Consider the following 22,643-nt stretch of genomic DNA (forward strand, 5'->3'; position numbering starts at 1 on the left):
TAAAAAGATAGAAAAATGAAAATACTATAAACATATTTAAATATTTTGATCAAAATGAATAATTTAGTATAAAAACGTTTTCAATTAAATATGATCTTGTTTAATTCGTTATATGATGTTCAAAATTAAAAGGTGTATTTTATAATAAGAAGTATTGATAATTTTATTAAAATTATAAATAATTATTAATAATTTTAATATAAAATTAAAATGACAAAAAAATAATGATCTTGTTTAATTCGTTATATGATGTTCAAAATTAAAAGGTGTATTTTATAATAAGAAGTATTGATAATTTTATTAAAATTATAAATAATTATTAATAATTTTAATATAAAATTAAAATGACAAAAAAAATAAAGACTAGTCAAAAATTGACGATTGAAATAAAAGAAAAATAATTACATAAAAATATAAATTATCAGGACAATGATCAAATAAAACATATGTATAAACTCATCAAGTGATCTCAATAATAAAATAAAATATTATTCTCTTTAATGATTTTGGTCTCGAATATTAGTATTTGTAAGATATTATCAATTAATTAAGAAAATCCTAAATAAGTACTCCCTTATAATTATCCTAAATTATTTAAAAATATTGTACTGATCGATTTAATCTCAATTTTTATTTGTATTATAATCGAACCAATGGATAGTTTTTTCCCTCAAATAATAAGAGCATGAGGTGGGTGGGTGTGCCGTGTGTGTCGTTTACCTAACTTGATATTGGTTGGAGTTGGTGTTGGGACTTGGGGTTGGTGGTAGAATTGGGAAGCTTTGAAGAACCTTATTTCACCCTTTTTTTTTTATATTGAAATCATAGAATTTTCCAAGTTCGATCTAGATCATTAGAACAACTATTTACTGAAATTTTTGATGCTGTTCGATGCTGTTCAGATTTTGTTTGGTTGATTGATTTGTAGCAAAACTTTGCTAATTTGGGTAATAATATCTTAATTATCCAAAAAAAAAGTTGAATTTAATTAAAATAATTAATTTAATAAGAACATATAAATATTGGGCTAAATTTGTCAATGTATTAAATGAGACTTGGGCTTCAGAGAATCAATTCAAAAGCTACTTGCTTATGCCCTAAAAACAAAGTCCAAATCCCAAATGAATATGGTATTTGTTTTTGTTTGAAGAAACGATCCTGGGAGAGAGTAGTCCTAAGTAGTGTAAATAAAACACTTGTATTTGTAGATTATTTAAGTTTGATCTAAAAATAAATAAATAATTTATTATAATAATAAAAGTTTAAAATCAGAATTTTATTTAAACTTATAATGGATTTTGGTTTCTTCTCATTCAGAATTTTACTCGAGAATATGTGAAATTACTTGCATGTTATCTCAAAACATTTCTTTTAGAATTAAAAGAATATTTGTCTACTGAAGCACCAGTGAAGTGCTTAAGAAATTGGTATCAAATCTCTAATTTATTTACACAAATAATGAGTTCAATCGCCTAACAATTTATATCTCTTCCTCATATTAATCAAAAGTAGAACATAGGAACAAGAGAAAATAATTATATAGAATCCATAAACAAAAGGGGTTTAAGCAACGACCCTTCAATCATCCTTAATTTCAAGAAAATCCCAGTTTCCAGGCAAATTCTTCCTGAGGAAATCAAGAATGCTTTTGACCGCAGCCATGAAGTACTGGTAGTACAAAGGGAATTGAAACAGCGCGAATACGCCTATGGGAAGGAACGTGGCGGCATACGTTAGCGATGCGGTCCACTTTGTCTGCAAATGAACGAGCAGCAAGATGGTGGCCGTGAAAGTTAGCATGGTCGACGTGACGGAGAAGAACAGAAAGGTGAAACCGAGCGAGAGGTTCCGCGGGAGCCGGTGATGAAAATCTCCAAACTCCAGCGAAGAAGTGAGGATCGAGAGGAAGACCACCACCGAGGTCAACGAGCTCGCCAGGCCGGCGACGTCCATCACGGTGAAAAATGAGTACAGAGGCTTGTCAAGGAGGATCGGTCTGCCGTCTGCTGTTAATAGCCACGTCTCAATATCGTAATTTCATAATATATATATATGTAGATTATCTGGTAGTAGATTAGTTAATTACTCTGCAAGAAACCTCCCGGAGCGGTGTATGCAGCGGTGAAGACGACGGTAGCCACGAGTACGGCGACCGTCGAGCACGACTGGGAGGTGTTCTTCACCCAGTGTTGGGCGGCTTTGAGTTGCTCTCGGTGCATATCCTTGAAAAGCTGGTCTGCTGTTTTGCCCTTTCGATTGATGTGCATGATAAAATGAGGGGGCATTTGAGCTTTCACTTGCTGCATCAATTTGATTTAAGTAAAAATTTCAACCATCAAACTTGAATTCGAAACAATTCAAATCCGAAACTATTCAAACAAGTGACTTGAAATAACCCGAACTCGAATGACAAATCCACAGCAAAAAAATGTTTACTCATTTGATTCATTCACCTCAAACCATATAAACTCCTGTTGTAATTTGAGGGCAGGAGTAGGTCTGGTTCCTCCATGGTAGAATTTGGTGTCCGCGGCGCGGTGCAATATGGTGCAGCCATGATTATCGATGCCCCGAACCAACCTCTTCGCCTCGTCCTTATCCTTAAGTTTGTCGTACACTTTGTATTGCCGATGCATGATGGCGACATGAAGTACGTTCTGTCCCTTTCTGTTAATGTGATCAATGGCTTGAGGGTACACTGTGAGTATCTCGGTCACTACCTCCACAATGCCCGCTCTGGCCGCCATGAACAAAGGCGTATCCGGTTCGGGTGGGCACTCGATGCCGGGCGAACTCTTTACCTTTTCTTCTTCCATTCTTTCCAAGCAAACTGTGTCGTCCTCCTCCGGTTCGTGAGTATCAAACCAAGACGAGTCGGTTCTCACTAAGATCTTCGCCAGTTTAACGGCCGATTGGTGCATTCTCTTTCGTGCCCGAATCCCATCAATCATTTTCCATCCTACACACAGAGAGGCTCGAGCATATATGATCATCGTATCTGACTAAAAATTCTTAAAAACGATAATAAAATATTGCTGAAAGGGATAGTTACGAGTCTCGAATATGAAACCGAAAAACGAAAATTACCTTTACAGAGCTCTGACTGGTTTAGAGCTTTACTTGGCCTACCCTGCTTTAAATCTTTGCTTTGCAGATTCAATGGAAGCTCATCAGTCTCATCCTCATGACATGCACCACTATGAAGGCCTTTCAAACAACAATGCCATTAAATTAGGGATGACAACCAAGAGAAACGACATGGTTTTATATTTCAGCTTTTATTTTTATTCTATTTAAAGTTTTAATAATTTGATCTCGGAAAAATAAAATTAACTCCTACTTAACCCGGAATATTATATAACCTCTCTTAGCCTTAAACTCATTTTTTTTAAATAATAATCTTTATCAAATTGAATCGGATTAAAATCTATTGAATTCGGATTATTTTTATAAGACGGAAGACATAGAAGACATACAATTGTAGAAAGACCCCTTGAATATTCCTTGAATAGGGGAGCTGCTCTTAAAAGCAGAGGACATGCCAGCTAGGACATGAAGGCTTGTTTTTCCATACTTGTCTCTGTAAGTTGCAAGCTGTGGATCTTTCTTTAGAAACCAAATAGCAGTATCTGAGATTGAAAAATGAAAATTTTAGTAACATAATATTGAATTAATTAAGGTTTAATTGTTACTTTCATCCCTCTAACTTACAAAAATCGGTAAGTAAATCTCTTCAATTTATCGGAGTTTAATTAGTATATTTTACAATTAACTAGAATTCAAAAAAACCAAATCCAAATCCAACTCAATTTAACTATAAAAAATCCACTTGAATCATTAAATTTGAAATGAAATTGACGTGAAACTAAAATAATTCAAATCTAAAATGAACTTAATTTATAGTGACTCGATCTAAAAAAACATACTTAAAATTTAAATAATCCAAATCTAAAATGATCGAAATCGAAACAATGGCAGGTACTTGATCTAGACTAATCGAGTTCAAAATAATATATAGAACGGTGGAGTGGGCGAGTTTAAGATACATACCAAAGTGTTGGCCGATCACAGCAATATGAAGAATGGAGGTCCCGTCGTTCCTTTTATAATGACTCATAAGATTCCCGGCTCGTTCGATCTCCGTCGCTAAATACACCACCATCGTCTTGTTGCTATATTCAGCGGCCCTGAACAACGGGGTTTCGCCCAATTTGTTTCGAGCCGCCAATATCTCTTCCCTTTGACGAATATCGTTCTCATGGAACAACGACAGCTCTGTGATCAACAAATCAGAAGCTCTTACATTGGTAGTGGTGGCCACCTCGTGGAGAATCGTGTTCCCGAAACCGTTCTTCATCATCATCAGCTCACGCTTCCTGGACTGCGGCACCATTTTGAGCATCACTTGGAGCGATTCATCGCGTCCGTTGTAAGCCGCGATGTGGAAAATGGTGTCTCCGCAAGCGTTGATTCTATCGAACAATGAGTTGCGGTTATTCTCGTAGATTCTCTGCAGCCCCTGAGCGTCGTTTTCCATCACTTTTGCGTATGGATCACTCATTTCGTCGAAAAAAGCCATCCCTGATGTCGAGATTGTTATTTCTTTAGCCATTCTTGGCCGATATATATTTCTCTCTGTGAGTGTGTGTAGATGATAAAGGCAATGCCTGGGGAATTTTATAGATACAGTGATTAAGAGTTGCAAGTAAAAATTAATTTGGAATCTGCACTTTGCTTCACTAATTGATAAAGCATAAACTAAAGAAGAAAAGATGATAAAACAATTACTGAGCATATTATAAAGTTTGATTAAATTAAAATGCAGGATGCAGATTGCTGATGACATTATACAACGTAAGTCAATCTTGTCGGGGGTGATTCACACTAGATGGAGAGTTTACACTTTGTTTTCCATTGGCATTTGTGTGATGCTTTCCATTGGTTAATTTTGTGTTCAAATCGAACGAATGAATAAACCCATGCCCAGAACCTCCAATAGCCCATTCAAAGTTTCAAGATCAACACCGAGTTTTGTTAAAGAGAGTCGAGATCAAAATTAAACTAAATTTATAATAAAAAAATCTTTGATTCAAGTCGGAACAATTATTATAATGTGCATTCATATACATAATATATAAGGGTAGTTATTATGATGTCCCTCTCTCCATATATTTTCAATTATTAATTCAAAATTCAAGACATATCGAAATCGAGTCAAAGCTTTCAATTTTCAAATCAAAACGCAGACCCACCCCTGCACCGTGCCTATCCATAGCAAGACTTGTATGTACTATGTAGTCATTATTATTTATATGTAATTTTCCATTAGAACGAGAGAAATATTCGATAGCAGAAAGTTAACCATCCATGTCATGCTTCAAAACGTATGTATATATTATTAACTAAGTTGTTTCGATTATGGATTGGCAGTAAAACTTCAAGCGATATCTGATGCGTCGCTCGCTACCTCTTTGAACATGAAAACGTTATTGGTATGCTCGTCATGCTTGAAACGTCGAACCTCTGGTCAGACACCCTTGCTTTCGCAGCAGCAAAAGGCTGGTACTCGTCAAAAAATTCGAAGACAGGCACCATCTCTGCAATTATCTTAAACATCCGACGACACAACAAGTACGGTGCTGCACAACATATACATCAATATATCAGTGAACCACTAAGCTGGGTTGAAAAACATATCACAAAGGCAAAAAAACATAGGTTGAAAAACATATCACAAAGGCAAAAAAACATAGGATGAAAATATTATCTTTCCTCGTTTAAAATGGATCAGCACCGGATGGTTCTTTACATCTGGTATGGAAACATATGATAACAAATATAAGCAGATGATAAAGAAGAAAACTATAGGTCACAAGTAAAGAGTAAAATTAAATACCGAGGATGACATTCAATGCTTCCCTGATTGTTTCCTCCGGAATGTTTACAAAAGGTTCCAGTACAAAGTATAGATTATCAATTACAAGACATGAAATAAGATATTTGACCTGAATCACATCAGAAGTATGGGTGAGGGTGAGTATTTGATCGAGTCTAGTGAAAAAAATTAAAGTTAGTCGAATTTATGTGTACTACTGTAACTTCATTTGAATTTTTCTCAAGTCGAGTCGAAACAAATATATTTGTTCGATTTTCTATTCAAATTTAAGTGTAATTATTTATAATGTAATGGTACTGATTGACTTGCAATTTAAACTAAGGGTTTTGAGGACAATATTGACAGGAGTATAAATGAATTAAGGAATTGATGACAAGGAAGAATTTATAAAGAATTGTAGTAAGAGGACCAAATTGAATATATAGCAAAATGAATTTTTTTTCCTTCAAAATGTGAATTGGATGTTACATGGGTATTCAAGAGTGTTGAGGAGTATGTGGTTAAATTTTGGTAAAAAAATGGATTTAAAACTGTAAGAGTGGAAGAAATAAAAAAATTATGAACCAAATCATAAAACAATCAAATTACCTAACTAAACACCAAAACAAATCATTTCACTTTTTTAAAATTATTCGAACTTCGCAAATTCAAACTCAACTTTTTAGTTCAATGCCCACAAGAAAGTGTAAGAAAACCACCGCCGGAAGAAGAGCATGATATCAACAATTCTAATTTTTAGTTCAATAAATTGGCAAATCAGTCAAAATACAGATACCCATTTGAGAGTAGATATGAAGGGGTTTCTCGCTTCGTGCTGCTCACATAACCTCCATCGCATCATATACCTCAACCCTTAAATTTCACCACTAAGAAGAAACAGGACTTGAGCAAAAGCTCGAGCTTGGATGATGATGCAATGAAGGATGCTGCTCAGCTATCAATTTTAACTTTCCAAAGGATTCTATAATCTTATATTACGGTAAAGAACACAGTTCAGGGATCACAAATTTCATGGATATGGAGAAAATATGACAGAATTATCAAAATTAACATTTTGATTTTAGCTTAGGAAGAACCATTTTCGATGTCAAATTCAGTAAATGGATTTGGTAAGTAACAGCCAAGAACTAGAAAGTATTGATCATTGGGATATAATCATGGCAATCAATACCTTGCATCCATCGATAACGAATTGGAAAAGCCTGATTCCATTAGCCTTTTAAAACTCATCGGTGGCTTCCGGATAGGTCTCAGGGAAAGATTTCTACAAAGAAAAAACGAACATAAAAAAGCAATTTAAATTTTAGAATCAATGAAATTCACGTTTTCGATAGCCATAAGCCACGCAAATTGGCAGTGTTGAGTAACTCGCATGATAGAGCGGAGCCCTAGAGATTGCAAGAAGCTAAAATTGGCGGAATCAGGGAAACCAGACCTAAAAACTCCATTATCGACTATGGAGAAATTCAAAGGAGGTACGAACAGCTCCTCTCCGTAGATCTCGCTGTCTTTCCCCGTGACCGAAGAATTAGGCGGCAGCGAGTGATCACCAGCCGCCTCGTTAGCCTTTTCCTCGAATCTTTCGACTCATGTCCACTTTTTCGCGCCAAATTTTTTTAAAAAAAAAAAACAAGGGGAAAGGGGGGGGGGAGAATGAAATCTCGATGGATATTTTAGGGAGAGAAGGTGGAAGAATTTTTCAAGAGTGAATCTACAGGAAAAAGCTTTGATTCATGAATCTTGGGGGTCTTTATTTTGGCGAATTTCCCAAAAAGGCGCGCTTCAGGGTCGCACATTACATCAATTGAAAAGCTGAAGATGTTTCTAGCTTGATCATCATCAACTATCATACTGCTCTAACGGGAAATCCATTTAATCTCTATAATCTAACATTTTTCAATTTGTGCACAATTAATTTGGATTTGGAGACGTTCGAAGCTATAAGTCCACGCAATACAAAACCTTTCATACATACCCATAATTTAACCTATAATGGAGAAATGATCCCAATCCATATGATAAAACCTAATCACCCATTTCTCAGCACTATTCTCTAATAGCAAGGACTTTCAACTCACATACATGGGTTTTGAAGAATAACCTTAAAGTCCGAGTTTATTTGTATAATGTTATTTTATAACGTTATTGTTATCATTTTTTTTATTAAACACAATTATTTTTGCATTATAATTAGTGTTTTTAAGAAGTAAATAAATTTCAATTCTTTAGTTAGAGTAACTAATAGTGTTAACTATTTGAACTAATCAATAACATCATAAAACAGAAGAATCAAAGTCTATCAAATTTAAATATCATTATTAAAACCTAATTCTGAGCATTGTACAAGGACTAGATTCAGAATTTGACCAAGACTTATAAGTATCTCTATCGGATCAAAATTCTCTATTTAAATACGTTTTAGTTTTGGTAATAAAGGGCGATTCGTAATTATTTATCATTTATACGAGGTTACCATAGTTAGAAAGAGAATTAAGTAAACAGGCAAGTAAAATATTATTTGTTTATTTTTATATCGTGTAGTGAGTCCACTATGGCGTCTTTTATTTATTGTTGTTGCAGTAGAGTATTATTTATGCGCTGCGTCGATCTAATTGAAAACGTGGGATTCAGGCTATGTTTGTTAAAATATTTTAATGGATACATTACTTAACAAATATTATTATTAATAATGTCATTATCATTATTGTTGTTGTTTTGGGATTATTTGATGTAAAACGTGTTTGGTCTTTTATTTAAAATTATTTTTTACTCTTTTTGGTTTCCTTGACATTTCCAATTTTTATTTTTTTAATTTTAAAATAATTTAAAATTAAATATTATATGTAAGAATGACAGACAATATTTTATGTTCGGAGGAGCAAAATTATAAAATTGTAAGTAAGAAAAACTTATAAAATTTTAGGGGACGAAAATATATTTTTAATAGAAAATATCTAAAATATATAAACATATAAAATTTTTAGGAGCGACCACTCCCACCTTCTCCTTTTAAATCCACCCCTGACAACGGGTGAGGTAAGATTAGATTTTTAGTATCTGAATTCAATTTAAATATTATATTCCTCACCAAACACTCAACTATTATTTAAAGAAGTTACATTAAATTTGAATTTTAAGGTAAAATCTTTATTTTTATTCCATAAATAAAGATATAATTAAGTATATATATATAAAGAGATATAACAATCGTATCTAAATATATAAAAATAATAATTATACCTCAAATTTGACCAAATCAAATATTTTTCATCTTAAATTCAAATACGTTCCTACTCGGCCCAATTTTTTTAAATTAACTCAACTGCATAAATTCACACACGAATTCGGTAAAATTGTCACTCCTAATTACATGTCTCATAGTTTAAGTTAATACTTTAGAAAACCCTTAAACTTGTATATTTTGTTCAAGCAAATCCTTATATTTTCTAAAACCAAATAAGCTCCTATCCTTTGATTTTAACCGGATGAATATTGATACTCAATAGTAATAATTTATTTTGTATTTTATTTAAAATTGAAGAATAATACTCATTCAATTGTAAAACAAATATTAAAATGTATATTTAAAATTAATTTATGCATAAAAATGAGTTACCTCAATTATTTTAGATTAAAATATATTCGATAATAGTACATTATTTTTTTATTAGTCTAGAGTGATTACAAGATAATATATGTTCGAGAAACTCTAAATGCTCAAACACTCGTACAAGAAACGTGCTTGAACCAAAGACCTCTAAAGATAATAACCATCCCTTCAATTATTGAGGTCGTTTCAAATAATCCTTTTGGTCACAAAACTTTTAAAAGTTACAAAATGTTATTAAATTAATCAAACTAGTATAAAATGGTTAGTACGAAATTATGATAAGTGTAAAAGTTTGATAAGGTCCGTTTCATATCAGTTCAATAAAAGTTAATGACCATCTTGTAATAATTTGATAAAATTTAATGACACATATATAACTTTTGAAAATTCAGGGACCAAACCAATCATTTAAGTATAGTTCAGTGACCTCTGATCTACTTTAACCAAAAGTAAAAGATTTAGAGTATTTAAATAAAATATTTAAATAATGGCGGGGTAGTTTCTGTGAGAACTTGTATATAAAGGGAAGATGGAGAGAACTCTTCAATCCATCGCCATTGTACTTCGAATTTACGGAAGAGAGATTCTCCAGTCTTCGTCGCCGTTGCTTTTGAATTTACGAAAATGGAGAACAAGGTAGCAGCAAGAAGATTTGAAGGCAAAGTCGCAATTGTGACTGCTTCGACTCAAGGCATCGGTCTTGGCATCGCAGAGCGCCTTGCTTTGGAAGGTGCTTCGGTCGTCATCTCCTCTCGCAAGCAGGTCTTTTAATAATTTCGATCTTCTATGGATTCAATAATAAATGATTGCTATTCGATCTGTAATTAACAAGATTTGGATAATCTTTTGTTTATCGATGGATTGTTTATGCTGCGATTCTGTGGATGCTGTTTTTTCTTTGCAAAATAGGAAGAAAACATTCCGATCATACTAACAGTACTTCGTGGAACTTATTGAAAATTACTTTCTTATCTTTCTTTTATCTTTGTAATTGGTTGTTGGTTGATCTGTTTGATTTGATGATGGATGTTAATTATGTTTTTGAGCTGTATACTTGTAGAAAAACGTGGATGAGGCAGTTGAAAAGCTTAAAGGTAAAGGACTACATGTTCTCGGAGTCGTTTGCCACGTTTCTGATGCGCAGCAAAGGAAGAATCTAATAAACACGACTGTTGAGGTCAGTCAATGAAATTCTTGAATTCCAATACCAATCGTCTAAAAAGAAAAACTAATAAACTTGAGAACTCGGTCATTTTCCTTTGATTTGTTCCATTGTACTCTATTAACTTATAACTTTACATTTTCTAGAGGAACTACACCATAATTTTCTCATTTTAGGGGCCAAAGCCCTGTCTGCACTCAGACTCTGCCCTTGTGTTGATGGACTATTCTCTCTTATTTGTTGCTTATAAGATTGAATGTGCAGTTCTCTGGTCAACAATGTTGAATCCTCTGGATAATTGGTATGTTTAACATTGTATGTATTTTTGGTTTCAGAAATATGGAAAAATAGATGTGATTGTATCAAATGCTGCTGTAAATCCGACTAATGTGCCCTTGCTGGAAACAAAAGAATCCATCCTCGACAAGCTATGGGAAACAAACGTCAAAGCATCCATACTTCTTCTGCAGGTAACCAAGTGCTCAAAAAAGATGATTAGAGTTAACTAATTATCCTTGATTACCATAGCTTATTGGATGTGTAGCTAATCTGTTTTCGTTGTGTAATGCAGGACGCAGCTCCTCATTTGAAGAAAGGTTCATCGATTATTTTCATTTCATCATATGGTGGTTATCAACCTCAGCCTAATATGGCTATGTATGGGGTTACTAAGACGGCCCTTCTTGGTGTCACTAAGGTTGGTTAGCGTCTCTCTTCTATATATAAATTTTACATAATGCTAAACTAACTGTGTTGGTTGATTACCTGTTAGGCTTTGGCGGCTGAGTTGTCCCCAAATGTTCGAGTAAATGCTATCGCTCCGGGTCTCGTACCAACTCGTTTTGCAGCTTTCATATCCGCAAATGAAGCCACGGTAAGTTGATTTTTTTTCCTTCTAGAAATATAATCATATGAGATACGATATCATTTGAATGTAACTAATATATGTTCATAGACAAAATCAAGATAAAATCTAAGGGATAAATATAAATAATAATAAAAATAGAATCAATGTTTAACTATTAAGTCATCATTATAAAATTTTAGAATCAGAGATTCAAGATTTATTTTACCTAATTTTAAAATCAATAAAGGCCTAATCAATATTTAAGTAAAAAAAATGAAAGTCAGACTTAATTTGTCTAATTTTAAAATTCAAAGGATCTAAAAAGTAGTTGAACCCAAAAAATTAGAAGATGAAATTTAATTTTCTTAATTTCAAAAGTATAAGGACCTAAAAAATAATTCGACCCAAAAAATGCGGGGCTATAACCCTTCAGTCATGATATAGCTTCGCCTCTGTATATGTTTGAGTGACATAATTGTTTTCAACAATTGCTTGTGATTGTAGAAAAAATCATTTGAGAACCAAGCATTATTGAAAAGGCTTGGCACACCGGAGGAAATAGGAGCCGCGGCTGCTTTCTTGGCTTCGGATGATGCATCTTACATCACGGGAGAAATCTTAATCGTGGCAGGAGGAACCACCTCCAGACTCTAGTTCCTTATTCTACTCAAATCAAATCCATGCTCTTTACCTTTTTACCCTATGTCTGTACCCTGTTTCAATGTAATATGCTATTGAATATATCAAAACAAAATTACAAAGCCATTAAATTACATTTAAATTATTGTTTTGATCATTAAAATTTATAAATTATAAAGTAATTATTAGATTAAAAAATTTAATAACAATTGTTTAATAAAAAAACAATGGTTGTTAGATAATCACACTTTGAGATCCTGTTGAGAATGGGCTTGTAATGCTATTTTAATGGACACATTAATTAAGTTTGAACAAATATTCTTCTATTAAAAAAATATTATTATCGTTATTATTATTATATTTAAAGATTATTGAATGTGAAATGGCATGGCCCATGTATTCACCCAGATTAATCAAAAAAAAAAAATTAATATGTTTCTGAAGGTCCTAAATTTTTTTAAAATGTCATGAGTTCAATTCTCGATACCTTCCAAAATATATTAGTATTTGAACTAATAGAATTAACAAAACATTAACGAAAGCATCAAAACAGGATGATACTAATAGTATAAGGATTGATATGAAATGATATAAAGTTTAGGGATTAATTTAAAATATTGTCATAGTTTAGGGATTGATATAAAATGCCAATTAAAATGGGTTATAGTTTGGGGCCGCATGTGCAATTATCTCTCTTAAAAATATTTTTAAATTTTAAAAAATGAATAAATTGGATGGGTTAACTTGAACTTGAGTCTTGACTCGAAAAAGAAATTATAATCAAATTCAGTTCAGCTTAATTTGGTTTATAGACATCTCTGTTAGAGAATGCAAAAAGTTTGTACCCAAATAATATTTTAAATTTTACATTGAATGATATTTTAAAACTAATGGAGTTGAATTTAAATTTAAGGCCATCCCAAAATAAAGTTCCAGGCTGTAGGTAAGTAAAACAACCTATATGTATGCATGTACGCAGTCCACTATGGCGTCTGATTAGATTTATATGCATAAAAAACAATGATGTGCCGATCTAATTGAAAACGTGGAGTTTAGGTTAAAATATTTTAATGGTTATAATTTAATTATAATTGAACCATTATTGTTATTATTATTATTTTGGTATCACTGATTTCGAAACGTTTTTATTTGAAATTCATTTTTTTATTCTCTCTGGTTTCGTTGAAATTTCTAAATTTCAATCAGAAACTTCACTTTAAAATTATTTAAAATTGAATATTGACCATCGCATATCAAATAGTTTAGGTTAATATGTTAAAAAAAGCCCTCAAACTAGTACATTTTATTAAAGTAAGTCCTTATACTATTTTTTTAACCAAATATATATTTAATAAAAAATAGAGAAGTTAATATACATAATTTTATTGAAAATGAAAAATTAAAATATATGCTTAATAGAGAAGATTATATTTATATATATATATATATCAATAATGTAATCGTTGATGATTCCTCAGTTCAATTATTAAATTGCCGTTTGATGTGACATATATACACTTAAATATATAAATCCAAGAATGAATAAAAAATTAAATAATGGCGGGGTGGTTGCTGTTAGGACTTAAATAATGGCGGGGCAGATAGAAAGAATTCTATAATTCATCGCCATTGTTTTCTGAATTTACAAAACAGAGAAACTCTTCGGTCTTCATCGCTTTGTTTTTGAATTTACGAAAATGAAGAACAAGGTAGCAGCAAGAAGATTTGAAGGCAAGGTAGCGATTGTAACTGCTTCGACACAAGGCATCGGTTTTGGCATCGCGGAGCGCCTTGCTTTGGAAGGTGCTTCTGTCGTCATCTCCTCTCGCAAGCAGGTCTTTTAATAATTTCAATATCCTCTGAATTCAATCGTAAATGCTTGTTATGCGATCTGTGATTGGCAAGATTTGGATAATCTTTAGTGTATTGATCGATTGTTTATGCTGTGGATGCTGTTTTGCTCTGCAATTTTTTTTGGGTGAAATTGGTGGTTGTTTGATTTGTTTTGGCCATGACGATGGATGTTAATTATGTTTTTGCGCTGTAATTGTAGAAAAACGTGGACGAGGCCGTCGAAAAGCTTAAAGCTAATGGAATACATGTTCTGGGAGTCGTTTGCCATGTATCCGACGCCCAGCAACGGAAGAATCTAATAAACACAACCGTCAAGGTTAGTCAATGAAAATCTTAAATTCCCGTACCAAACACTGAACAAATAAAAAAAAACTAATAAACTTGAGAACTAGAACATTTCCTTTTGATCTCTTCCATTTGATATGAGAATTTGACACTGTCCTGACGATGTAAAGCTTCTATATCACCTTTAGCAATTTTAAAAATATCTGAATTTAGATCAGAATTTGAATCATCAAAATTCGGTTAGATCAGAATTTGAGAAGATCTGAATAAAAATATTATATTTTAGAAATGGATTTGGACCAAAATTTAGGCATGTTTAAAATATGAATCATGTTCGAGCTACAACATTCGAGGTTCAATTATCCAAAAAAAACATTCAAGGTTCGAATCCGTTCCGTTTTGATGGTTACCTCTCTTATTTTATTGCTGATAAAATTTAGTATGCAATTCTCTTGGCAACAATGTTGAATCCTTTGGGTAATTGGTTTCAGAAATACGGGAAAATAGATGTGATTGTATCCAATGCTGCTGTAAATCCGGTTAACGTGCCCCTGTTGGAAACCAAAGAATCCATCCTCGACAAGCTATGGGAAACAAACGTCAAAGCATCCATACTTCTTCTTCAGGTAATCAAAAGATGATTAGGGTTAACTAAGTATCCTTAACTACCATAGCTTATTTGATGTGAAGCTGATCTGTTTTGGTTGCATAATGCAGGATGCAGCTCCTCATTTGAAGAAAGGTTCATCCATTATTTTCATATCATCATACGGTGGTTATCAACCTCAGCCTTCCATGGCCATGTATGGGGTTACCAAGACAGCCCTTCTTGGTCTCACTAAGGTTGGCTTTTGTCCCTTTCACACACACATTCAGGACTTTTGCATAGTTTACACAATGATAATACTAACCCGGCTGTGTTGGTTGATTCTTTATTAGGCTCTGGCGGCTGAGTTGGCCCCAAATGTTCGAGTCAATGCTATCGCTCCGGGTTTTGTACCAACACGTTTTGCGGCTTTCGTAACAGCCAATGAAGCCACGGTAAGTTGACATGATTTGAAAGAAAATGATATATATTAAAGTAACGTAAATATTTCATTTCATTGAATGTCATTAAAATTCGAGTCGGGATTTTTGTTGCAGAAAAAATCCTTTGAGGACATAACACTATTGAAAAGACTTGGGTCGCCTGAAGAAATTGCAGCCGCGACTGCTTTCTTAGCTTCGGATGATGCTTCTTACGATACAGGAGAAATCTTAATCGTAGCAGGAGGAACCTCCTCAAGGCTCTAGCTTCTTTTGTAATACAAGTCCTGCTTTTTAAATTTCCTATTGCAATTTTTATGTATTGAATTAAAATAGAAACCGATTTTGCAACTTCAGACAAATAAAATCGGCATGTTGTATTCGGGAGATTTCTTTTCCATATATTATAATAAACTTCAAATTTTATCATTCGATTCGTTTTAGTTTTTTTTCTTCAATTTATCTCATTAAATTCTTAAGAATCTCCCTAAAAAAATCATAAAATCACCCTTAAAACTTTCAAACTTCTATTTACTTTGTCCTATCAAATGGCTCCTATCTTGAGATATGTTCTTCCTTTCACCGGCGATTATTTTCCATCATTCGGATCATCGAATGGAGCCCTTGATATTCGAGAAGCTTCATTTTCAAATCGGGTTTCCTTTTTCGATTAACTGGATGACTCGTTTATGACTTTATGAGATAGAGTGACCTATTAATAATCTTAGTAATAATTGGTGACACATTTGTAATCTACTAATAGTTGGATGGCTTGTGGTGTCATTTACCCAATAAGAAAATGATGAAAACTGTTTCCTAACATGCCTTCTAACATCCATTTTATTTTCAATATTAATTTAGTGATTTGTTTGTGGTTTTTCAAAATTGCGTAATCTATTTATATTTTTTTTGAATCAAAGAGTGAGGCAAAAGTCAGTATGTTAATTCCTCACGCGTTTATAACAAGGGTCTGAAACATATCTGGCTAAAATATCAAATAAATCAACCGGAGCGAAGCGAATATCATGAGCGAGGCGTCATGTGAGTTGGAAATTTTGGCTTTGTAATCAGCTGTCATATTGGCTTCTCTTCGAATTTGAATGAAGTCAACAAACCAAGCTTTATTGCAAAGAGAAGCGATAGATCGAACGAGAGAAAAAAAAAACTCTCAGATGAAGGCGGAGATAGAAGATCAAACACATCCGCACTATCAGTTAGAACTACTTTTTTCAAAATCATTTGACCAGGCGAGCTTCAATCCCTCATAAATACTACAAAACACCGCATGAATTGCCGAGAAATTTATGGTAAGCCAAAATAAAATCACGTGAGTGATCACGAAAGACACCACCAGTCGCTCCATTATGAGAGATTTTCGAGACAGCTCCGTCACAATTTAGGCGGCACAGCCAACCAGAAGACGGGGCTGCCATTTGATAATTTCAACATTTTCCACTCTGTTGGCATTCTCCAGTTGTATGGGGAGCATAGAATTGTTTAGCCCGGGTAATGCTCAAACGTGAAGAAGAGGTTGGCGAGATAGTAACAGATTGAAAGATGAATTTCTTTGCTTCCAGATTTGCCATACGGTTGAAGAAAAGAGGATTTTCTAGGGAACTCTAATGTCCAAGCAAAAATAGTCAGAGTTCAAGTTCGCGTGGAATCAGTCAACATGCACTGAAGAGGGGAAAAAATCACTCGGACAATTATGAAACAAAGAGTTCCAAATGTAACACCGCTTGGTAATCTATTTATTTTTTGTTTGTGTTATATCGTAACGAGCATTTAAATTTTTTAATTAATTATTTTGATTCGTAAAATATTTTATTTAAATGAATTTATTGAAATTTAAAGTTTAATAGAAAGTCTGTTTTAATGATTCCTAATGAACTAAGGGCGTGTATGGTTTAGGGTATGTGGGATTACCGGGGGAATGGAATCCTCATTCCCCGTTTGGTTGGCCAGTAATCTTATTCCCGGTAATATTTTAATCCCAAAGTGGATTTTTTGGGGTATATTACCGGGAATGTGACTACCTCCATTCCCTTAGGTATTGTTGGATTACCGACATTTTGGACTAGAATGCCCTTAATTTTTTTTTTCCAAAAATATCATTCTTCTTTCGTTGAATAATAAAAATTCTACTAATATTAAATTACAAATTTATCCTTAAAGTATTTTAGATTTACAAAAAAAATCTATAATCAAAATTTTATATGAAGTTCAGGGATTAAAATAAAATTTTACACTTTCATTAAACCTATTTATCTTTTCAATTTTGTAAAAAAAAAATATAAATTTTATGAATTTAAATTTTTTAAAGAAAATATATAAATTAATTATAATAATATTATAATAGAATTTAACTTGTTAAAAAATATATAATAAGGATAATTTGATAAAATATACATTCCAATAATCTTTTATTCTAATAATCTTTTATTCCTTTAACCAAACACTGTAATCTTACATTCCTACTAAACCAACCAAACACAAAATACAATATTCTCAGTAATCCTATTCCCCGATAATCTTTTATTCTCACTGATAATCTTACATTCCGTGAATTAAACGCGATTGTAAGTCCAATAAGAAAAGTTACATAAGCAATGAACCAAACATATTAAAAGAACCTTTGGGTTTTTTATTCAAATGGGTATCCACTTGCCACCACAAACAATTCCCTCCAAAATCATTAGTAAGTCTGTTTGCGTACAATACTAATGAGGGTTAATTGTAATAGACATCCTCAAACTATAATTCAATTTCTAAATTAATTTCAAAAAGTATAAATAATACAAATCAGGTTCAAAACTTCAAGGTATTGTAATTAAATCCTCAAAGTATCGATATCTTAATCATTAAGTCTTTTTATCAATCGAATTGTTGATTTGATGTAAATATCAACTCAAACCGCATATAAAATATATTTAAAATACGTGGATTGATTTATAAACATGTATCTATTTATTAGATAAGTTAGATGTGATGTTATTTTTTTTACCATATAAAAATCTAATTGATGCTTAAAATATAACCAAATTGATAGAAGGACTCATTTGATTTAGAATTCGAAAGATGTGTTAAGGACGATTTTGTGTGATTATTTTAATTTGGGGATGGAAAGATCAACGGCACAGGGTATTCCAAGTGGACACTCAAATTTTTAGCCATTTGTATGGCTTTTTGGGGTGGTGATTACTGAAAAATATAGGGAGTAGAAAGGATAAAGTATATCGGGATCATCAAACTATACTCAAATGATAGTTTTAATTATTGAAATTTTAAAAATTATAAATAATGAAATTGTTATAAAATGATCACTATAACATTATAATGATTATAAAAATGAGCTGAATTTAATGATCAATTTATAATTATTTGATAAATATAATGATTATTTTATAACTTTGAAAAGTTTAATGATTGGAACAATCATTTAAACATAACCAGTGACCTGTAGTGAACTTTATCCGGAATGAAAATGAAAATAGCAATGGCATAGCGAATGCAATGATCAAAACGAGACCCAAACTTGTATGGCAAATTTGCATTGATTAGATTGATGAATGATGTTGGAAAGAAAGGAAATGAAAAGTTTGGTACTTTCGAACCAAGCAATCACGAGATACCCTTGAAAATCTCTGCTTTGAATTCATCTTTCTGCTGCGAAACCACCTTAGATGCCGTGAGAAGTTTGCACCCTTTGTCTCTACATTTCCAAATCCCATGAATTTGCTACTAAATACCCAGAGGGATTGCCTTTGATTTTTGTCATTTTCCTGAGGAATTCATGAAACCTATTCTATCTTTTTCATTCTCCTGGAAATCCCATGTTTTTGAATCAGTTCATGAAGTTCCTGAAATCAATCCACACATTCAGAAGGAAGAGGCCTTTAGATTGTTCGTTTTGACACTAAACACACACTTACCCTTTAAATCCGTATCACAAACCAAACGCTTGTCAATGGGGACCTCATGTTTCCATGTTTTTCGCCTTTGAAATCCAAGGAGCAAACACCTGCAGCTCCCTTCGTCGTCCAAGACACAGATGAATGCCGATATGGTGAACATGGAAAATAGGAGATTCGATAGCTTGGAATCGTGGTTGATGATTTTGGACTCGGAGAATGTGGAGACGTGGGAAGTTTCGAAGGAGGATCAAGAGGAGTGGACCGCTGATCTTTCTCAATTGTTCATAGGTAACAAATTTGCATCTGGTGCTCATAGTAGGATCTATCGTGGGATTTACAAGCAGAGAGCTGTTGCTGTAAAAATGGTGAGAACCCAAACCAAAAGGAGGAGACCAGATCCTAACTCGAGCAGCAGTTTAAGTCTGAAGTAGCTTTGCTTTCACGCCTCTTTCACCCCAATATAGTTCAGGTAACACATGCATACATACATACTGTTTCTAAATTTTGTCCCTTTTTTACAGTTTATTGCTGCTTGTAAGAAGCCGCCTGTATACTGTATCATCACAGAATACATGTCACAAGGGACTCTGAGGATGTACCTGAACAAGAAAGAACCATACTCACTTTCGACGGAGACAATAATGAGGTTAGCTCTCGACATATCCCGAGGGATGGAGTATCTTCATTCACAACTCACAAGGTGTGATCCACAGAGACCTCAAATCTAATAATCTGTTGCTAAACGATGAAATGCGGGTAAAGGTGGCAGATTCCGGTACATCGTGTCTAGAAACGCAGTGTCTCGAAAGCAAAGGAAACATTGGAAAGTACCGATGGATGGCAACCGAAATGATCAAAGAGAAACCGTATACGAGGAAAGTCGATGTGTACAGCTTCGGGATTGTGTTATGGGAGCTTACAACCTGTCTGCTTCCCTTTCAAGGAATGACCCCTGTGCAAGCTGCTTTTGCAGTGGCTGAAAAGGTTTGATATCTCTGGCTTAACAGCACCATTTTCGTCACTTAAATTGTCGATGAGCACACTTTCGACGGCAGCTTCTTCTTGGATTGTAGAATCATTCTTGTTTCCTGAGACAATGACTTGTTTCTCCAGTCTAAGATAAACCCTAAGATCAATTGTAGAATAATGAGTTTGTAAGAAACAAATATTTGAACCCTATATGCTACACAAGCTCATACATTCTTAGTTCTTGCACATAAAAGACACGAGGTAGGTTAGAACAGTTTGTAAAAGTTTGTTCCTCTATGCTTAACCTTATGATGCAATTCCTTTAACATCGATCCTTTTTTCTGCAGATCGAATGACCTCCATTGCCGGAGAGCTGTCAGCCAGCACTTGCACACCTCATAAAGCGCTGCCGGGCAGCAAACCCCATGAAGCGGCCAGATTTCTCCGAAATTGTTTCCACCTTGGAGAAGTACGACGGATGCGTAAAGGGGGGCCTTCCATTAACTTCCCACCTAGGACTGGTTAGCCGAAATGCCATTCTCGAACGGTTAAAATGGATGTGTATCTATGAGCTCATCTATACCTGTACAAGCCTGAATCTATCATGTAGAAACACTTCCCTCTTCTCTGATCAAGATTATTTCATAATAATTTGTACAGGCCTGATGTTCTTTCAGTAATTCAATGACAATGTTATCCAACTGAGTTAACTTCTCGGCTTTCGTAAAATACAATAACTAAATTCTAACAAATTAAAATAAAAAGACGAATTTCATAATTTTACAAAATAGAAGGATGAAATTGATAATTAATCCTTTTTATTTCAACAAATGGAAATCCTCAAAGTGTCTTTTATTTTTATCTTTATTCAGGTTAGAATTCACAAACGCGTGAGTTGCCAACAACTTCCTTCCACTTGCATCTTGCAATATTGTTAAGGAAAAACAAGCCGGGAAAAGAGATGAAACTTTTGAAGATGAACCAAACCTTTTATTTAGGCATTGGTTATGTAAACAAAAGGGTAAACTACAACGGTAGTCCCTAAATTTTTAGGGCCCTTTCATTTTAATAACTGAACTTTTAAAACCTATATACAGTCACTACTGTTAGCAGTTTCCAATTGACATTAACAACTGAGTCAACATGCCATATGTCATTTTTATTAATAAATTAATACTCTCTAATAAGATAGTGACACGTCTCGTCATCTTATTGAAGAGTAATAAATTAGTGAAGGAAATGACACATGGCATATGAACTCAGTTGTAGTTAATTTCACATTTGTTAATGGTAGGGATTGTAATGAAAGTGAATTAAGAGTTTAGTGACTAATGCAAATTTCAAAAGTTCGGTGATCAAAATGTAAATGTCCTAACCGTTCGGGGACTACCATTGTAGTTTACCCTAAACAAAATAACCTGGAAATCGTTGGAAAATATAAGAAAAATAGAGAAGTAAAGATATCACATGCATGCAATTCAATAATAAAGTAAAATTAAGATAAGAACCCTTCATTCACATGCATGCCATTGATGGGACATATACATAGACGTACATCTTACCTATGGATTAATGTTTATTTTTTGTTGCGGCTGGCCGACACCGGGAACATTAATATGAGTCACAAGGTGCGATGGTTCCACGGGTTGCTTGGTCTGCTACAAGTCTCATTGTTCCACATTGAGACTTTCGATCTGGTGGCTGTTGCCACACTATGTAGGCTATGAAATCCTGGAGACTTTGCTACCGACAATATTACCTTCACCCTTGTTTTCAGTCGACATGGCTTAAATTTAAGTCGGGTGGCCATACAGTTTTTTCCACGATATTTTTAATGGCTTTGGTTCCTTTGTACTGGGTGGGCCTTGCTAGTTGCTAGCCTCCTTTCTCAGTCTGTAAAGCTATTCATATCAATGAAATTTGATTTTTCTTTCCGAAAAAAGGACAGCTCCAAAGGCTATGCTATAGCCAAAAACCAAAGAGGGGAGATGCACTTTCCTAAGACACCACTCTTGATTTGATGTATTATACACACAGACACATTGCTGACTAATACTAATGATAATACTAATAACGCAATGGTTAAACAAAGACAGGGTTTATGATTGAATCATCACATTTATCTCAATTTATAATCTTACTTAACATGTATCTGTTATACACCAAGGATCTCAGGAGACAAACCCGCTACAATCAATACATCACGTGCGTAGTGGGTCACGCATGACATGAGAAAACCACCAAGGGTCTTAGAGGGCTCTATTTGTAATTTCTACAGCAGGTAAAGGAGGATATATATAATGTAATAAATGTTTGGTACGGGGTATCGAAAATATAACAAACTCTCAGTCTGATCTCTTCTTCTTCTTCTCTGATATTCTGCTGTTGGTTTCTAGATTTTATTTGCAGGAAAGTTCCTGACAGTAAGCAAATGCCAGCCC

The 22,643-nt window shown here is 33.6% G+C and overlaps 4 protein-coding genes and 2 pseudogenes across 5 annotated transcripts; 3 read left to right on the plus strand and 3 right to left on the minus strand.

The window, feature by feature from the left end:
* The first annotated feature begins 752 nt into the window (after positions 1-752).
* On the plus strand, positions 753-20,813 carry LOC120206105 (annotated as a pseudogene).
* Positions 1,557-2,785, minus strand: LOC120206106 (protein ACCELERATED CELL DEATH 6-like). 2 transcript variants are annotated; one of them, XM_039205855.1, is made up of 3 exons: positions 2,454-2,785; positions 2,087-2,300; positions 1,557-2,003 (listed from the first exon to the last, which is right to left on the minus strand). In XM_039205855.1, exons 1-3 carry the CDS (start codon positions 2,745-2,747, stop codon positions 1,579-1,581), a joined length of 933 nt encoding a protein of 310 aa, XP_039061786.1. In that variant the 5' UTR covers positions 2,748-2,785; the 3' UTR covers positions 1,557-1,578. The 2 variants fall into 2 exon arrangements, with proteins under 2 accessions (XP_039061786.1, XP_039061784.1); XM_039205853.1 differs by having other exon boundaries at positions 1,557-2,006.
* LOC120205904 (ankyrin repeat-containing protein ITN1-like) lies at positions 2,944-4,756 on the minus strand. Its single transcript, XM_039205666.1, has 4 exons — positions 4,051-4,756; positions 3,477-3,629; positions 3,088-3,207; positions 2,944-3,002 (listed from the first exon to the last, which is right to left on the minus strand). The coding sequence occupies exons 1-4, from the start codon at positions 4,610-4,612 to the stop codon at positions 2,944-2,946; spliced, it is 894 nt and encodes a 297-aa protein (XP_039061597.1). The 5' UTR covers positions 4,613-4,756.
* Positions 5,414-7,746, minus strand: LOC120205905 (annotated as a pseudogene).
* On the plus strand, positions 10,068-12,258 carry LOC120206108 (tropinone reductase-like 3). Its single transcript, XM_039205857.1, has 6 exons — positions 10,068-10,268; positions 10,567-10,683; positions 11,004-11,138; positions 11,240-11,365; positions 11,441-11,542; positions 12,020-12,258. The coding sequence occupies exons 1-6, from the start codon at positions 10,131-10,133 to the stop codon at positions 12,167-12,169; spliced, it is 768 nt and encodes a 255-aa protein (XP_039061788.1). The 5' UTR covers positions 10,068-10,130; the 3' UTR covers positions 12,170-12,258.
* On the plus strand, positions 13,779-15,618 carry LOC120206107 (tropinone reductase-like 3). Its single transcript, XM_039205856.1, has 6 exons — positions 13,779-13,989; positions 14,208-14,324; positions 14,785-14,919; positions 15,011-15,136; positions 15,233-15,334; positions 15,437-15,618. The coding sequence occupies exons 1-6, from the start codon at positions 13,852-13,854 to the stop codon at positions 15,584-15,586; spliced, it is 768 nt and encodes a 255-aa protein (XP_039061787.1). The 5' UTR covers positions 13,779-13,851; the 3' UTR covers positions 15,587-15,618.
* Positions 20,814-22,643: the final 1,830 nt, after the last annotated feature.

Source organism: Hibiscus syriacus, unplaced genomic scaffold (assembly GCF_006381635.1).
Source record: "Hibiscus syriacus cultivar Baekdansim isolate YM2019G1 unplaced genomic scaffold, ASM638163v2 tig00013285_pilon, whole genome shotgun sequence".
NCBI lineage: Eukaryota > Viridiplantae > Streptophyta > Magnoliopsida > Malvales > Malvaceae > Hibiscus > Hibiscus syriacus.

Bases quoted from the DNA above. Each gene is read 5' to 3' on its own strand.
- LOC120206106 (XM_039205853.1), bottom strand. From the start codon at position 2,747: ATGGCGGCCAGAGCGGGCATTGTGGAGGTAGTGACCGAGATACTCACA. The intron at 2,301-2,453 runs GTGAATGAATCA...AAATTGATGCAG, and splicing joins AGGAGTTTATATGGTTTGAG to CAAGTGAAAGCTCAAATGCC. The intron at 2,007-2,086 runs GTAATTAACTAA...GGCTATTAACAG, and splicing joins TCCGGGAGGTTTCTTGCAGA to CAGACGGCAGACCGATCCTC.
- LOC120205904 (XM_039205666.1), bottom strand. From the start codon at position 4,612: ATGGCTAAAGAAATAACAATCTCGACATCAGGGATGGCTTTTTTCGAC. The intron at 3,208-3,476 runs GTATGTCTTCTA...GTTGTTTGAAAG, and splicing joins CAAGGGGTCTTTCTACAATT to GCCTTCATAGTGGTGCATGT. The intron at 3,003-3,087 runs GTAATTTTCGTT...AAGAATTTTTAG, and splicing joins CCAGTCAGAGCTCTGTAAAG to TCAGATACGATGATCATATA.
- LOC120206108 (XM_039205857.1), top strand. From the start codon at position 10,131: ATGGAGAACAAGGTAGCAGCAAGAAGATTTGAAGGCAAAGTCGCAATT. The intron at 10,684-11,003 runs GTCAGTCAATGA...TTTTGGTTTCAG, and splicing joins TAATAAACACGACTGTTGAG to AAATATGGAAAAATAGATGT. The intron at 11,543-12,019 runs GTAAGTTGATTT...TTGTGATTGTAG, and splicing joins TATCCGCAAATGAAGCCACG to AAAAAATCATTTGAGAACCA.
- LOC120206107 (XM_039205856.1), top strand. From the start codon at position 13,852: ATGAAGAACAAGGTAGCAGCAAGAAGATTTGAAGGCAAGGTAGCGATT. The intron at 14,325-14,784 runs GTTAGTCAATGA...AATTGGTTTCAG, and splicing joins TAATAAACACAACCGTCAAG to AAATACGGGAAAATAGATGT. The intron at 15,137-15,232 runs GTTGGCTTTTGT...ATTCTTTATTAG, and splicing joins CCCTTCTTGGTCTCACTAAG to GCTCTGGCGGCTGAGTTGGC.